Below are 2,978 nucleotides of genomic sequence, written 5' to 3'. Positions count from 1 at the left end.
TATTTGCTTCATGTGTCGTAATGTTACTTAATTATACATTATTATTTCATAGCGTGGGGAATGCGCAAGCCATGTGTTGTCCACTAGAGCGTTTTGGAGTCATTTGATGGTGTATTTGATTAGTTTTGAGGGAGAGAGGGACCTGTACCGTTCGCCTCCATTTCAGCGGGCAGCTCTGTCCCATCGATCTCAGAACAGCACGCACTGACAATTAAAGATAATGTACCTACTCATACTATAGGGATTACGGCAATAGGCGAATTTGGCAAAATGTTGAACTATCCCTTTAAGTTTTGTCTTTGGAGTTTGATAAAATCAGTCATATATATTGATCATATATTGGTGAATTTATCTTGGTGTACTACAAAGAAGTGTTTTCTTAATAATTTTCTTTTTTCTTAAACAGGCAAATGAATTCATCAGAGACGTGTTTGAACTGGGACCACCTATGCTGGTTGATTCCGCCACAATGAAGGCCATGAAAATCTCTCGCTTTGAAAGGGTACGAGTACACACTCGGGCTATTTGAACACTCCCTTTGTGTCAAAAGGCTCTTAAAACTCTAGCATCTCACTTTCTGATACCTTGTTGTATGACACATTTGCCACATTAAACATCATGTGTCACCTTTTTTCTACCTTTTTTTAAATGGATTTTTTTCCCTCTCTCTTCCAGCATCTCCACAACTCTGCTGCATTCAAGGCTCGGACCAAGGCCAGAAGCAAGTTCAGGGACAAGAGGGTGGATGTGGGAGAATTTTAACCTTTTTCTCATTTTCTTCTTTTCACTCTAACACTCTATTTATCAGGCTCCCCTGCTTTTTAGATGAATTGTCACAACTTTGTGTGATCCTCCCTCAAAATCTATATTTTGAATATCAAACCGTCACCTTCTGCAGACTTGAAAGGGGGCTTAAGGCCACCTTGTGGCGGACTAAACATTCTTTTTATAGCCTCTTTTCAAATCTACAGGAGGTGAGTGTTTGATAATCAAACAATAGATTTAGCATAGAGTATACCTTTAAACAGTGGTGTTGTACATACAGTGTATATTTGTTTTCCCCTCATGTTAATATTCATTATGTGGCCTTTTTTTTAATAAGTTATATGATTTTTCCAGCATTTGTATTGTACCATGTTAGTTTAGTTAGTTTATAGCAATGTCAAGACATGTGACTGATCTAACCCTTTGATGTATTTGTATTAAGTTGCACTACCTTCCCTTGTAAGGTTATTTCTGTCGAACCTCAGTAAATATTGTGTTGTCTTTTTAGTAGTGGGTGTGTAATCTAAAGGGCAAGGATGATGAAATAAACACTGAAAAGCTGTAAGAAATGGATGTCCTATTTTTGCTTGTTTATTATACAAAATATACTCTACTTAAAAGGGCGGATACATCTGCATCTTTTTACTTTGTTTTCCAAATAGAAACTCGCTCAACCACCAAAAGCAGTGACGGAGGTTGTAGTTCTGATCAAAGGAGTCTAGTGGCTGTGGATAGGAGCGGCAGCAAACTATTTTACGAACAAAACAACATTGATTTAAGTGTACGCTATATTAACATTATTTTACTGCTTTACCTTGCTGTCTGACAATCCTTTCCGACAGGGAACTGAAGCCATTATCTTTGCTGTCTGTCTTCAAAGCCGCCAAACTCCATTGACAGAAACTGTAATTTTGCCTCGCAGCACAAGGAAGCTGCTAGCTGACTTGATCATTGAGTCTGTTTGTTATTTTGTGACTTTCAAAGTCAAACTAACATGGTGTTTGCGTTGGTACATGGGTTTATAGGTGGCAACCACATCGTATAGAAACCTGCACTCTGGGAACAGGGAAGGACTAATGAGACAGGTGTGACAGAAAACGGGTGGGAAAACAAACAAAGACAGGAAGTAAAACCAGACACGACACATGAGGAGAGTATCTACAAAATGAAACAGGAAGCAGATTAAATATGAATGAATAACACGAAACAAGGATAACAAACAGAAAACTCCAAAACAAAGTCCACAGGATAATGACAAATAACATACTTTTCAATCTTTATGCTTGGGGCAAGTGTTTTCAAGTCTAAAGGCCAAATGAAGTCACAAGTTATTGGTGTTAAAGTCCAAGTTCAGTTTCAAGCCCGTTTTGATTTTGTAAAGTACTCAAATTAGTTACTTGAGTCTCAAGTCCAAGTCATGTGACTTGAGCCCATACCTCTGCTTTGAATTAACAGATACGATGTGTGTTGCGTCTATTTCGCAATGAAATTCTTCATTTTTCTCCACGGTGAACGATGAATCCAAAAACAGAGAAAATTCTTAATGAATTTAAGTCACTTTCGAAGTCAAACTAACACGGTGTTTGCGTTGGTACATGAGTTTATAGGTGGCAACCACATCGTACAGAAACCTGCATTACGTCACGTAGAAAATTTCTATTAGAAGGACTTAGGAAAATAGCATTTTTAAGCTAAAACATACATCGACCAAAATTTGAATTCTGGGATTTGAATGCACCAGGAACACTACTGGAAGACTACATAATGATCTAGAAGACCTCCAAAGTAATGGAGCTGCCCTTTACTGACACAGTAATGCTGATTGGCCGAGATTAGTTCATCAAAAACATTAATAGGATGCTAAAGTAAAGTTTCCCATTGTTGAAAATGACAATGACAATAGGTTTTGGTAAAGTGTATTGCTAACTTCCCTTCCAGTGAAGTTTCAAGTGAGTTTTGAAAACTAGAAATCTCTGCTTCTCTTTAAAGCCCTGGCAGATTTATGGAGGCCATTTTGAGCAAAGGGGCAGTACAAATCTTATTTATTGCTACTTCAACATATCAAAGTGAAGGATCTTGCAGCCAAGGTGACAGTGGCATTATAGTGAGACTGACTGAGCAGTACGCCCAGCCTCTACCTTCCTGCATAGATATGAGGCTTTGTGATGTGCCCTCTTGAGTTATTGATACAAGTTTGTCAGTGGTGAAACTGT

The 2,978-nt window shown here is 38.2% G+C and overlaps 1 protein-coding gene across 2 annotated transcripts in view; it reads left to right on the top strand.

Annotated features, from left to right (window-relative positions):
- The window catches only part of ifrd1 (interferon-related developmental regulator 1), a 9,934-nt gene extending 8,600 nt beyond the window's left edge, over positions 1-1,334 (top strand). For both annotated transcript variants that reach the window (XM_050036489.1, XM_050036490.1), the window contains exons 11-12: positions 407-502; positions 676-1,334. In XM_050036489.1, coding sequence (XP_049892446.1) covers positions 407-502; positions 676-762 — 183 coding nt within the window. In that variant the 3' untranslated portion in view covers positions 763-1,334. The remainder of the gene's footprint in view (positions 1-406; positions 503-675) is intronic.
- The last annotated feature ends 1,644 nt before the right edge of the window (positions 1,335-2,978 follow it).

Source organism: Epinephelus moara, chromosome 23, assembly GCF_006386435.1.
Source record: "Epinephelus moara isolate mb chromosome 23, YSFRI_EMoa_1.0, whole genome shotgun sequence".
NCBI lineage: Eukaryota > Metazoa > Chordata > Actinopteri > Perciformes > Serranidae > Epinephelus > Epinephelus moara.
The sequence above is the reverse complement of the archived record's forward strand: the minus strand, read 5'-3'. Positions and strand labels throughout refer to the sequence as shown.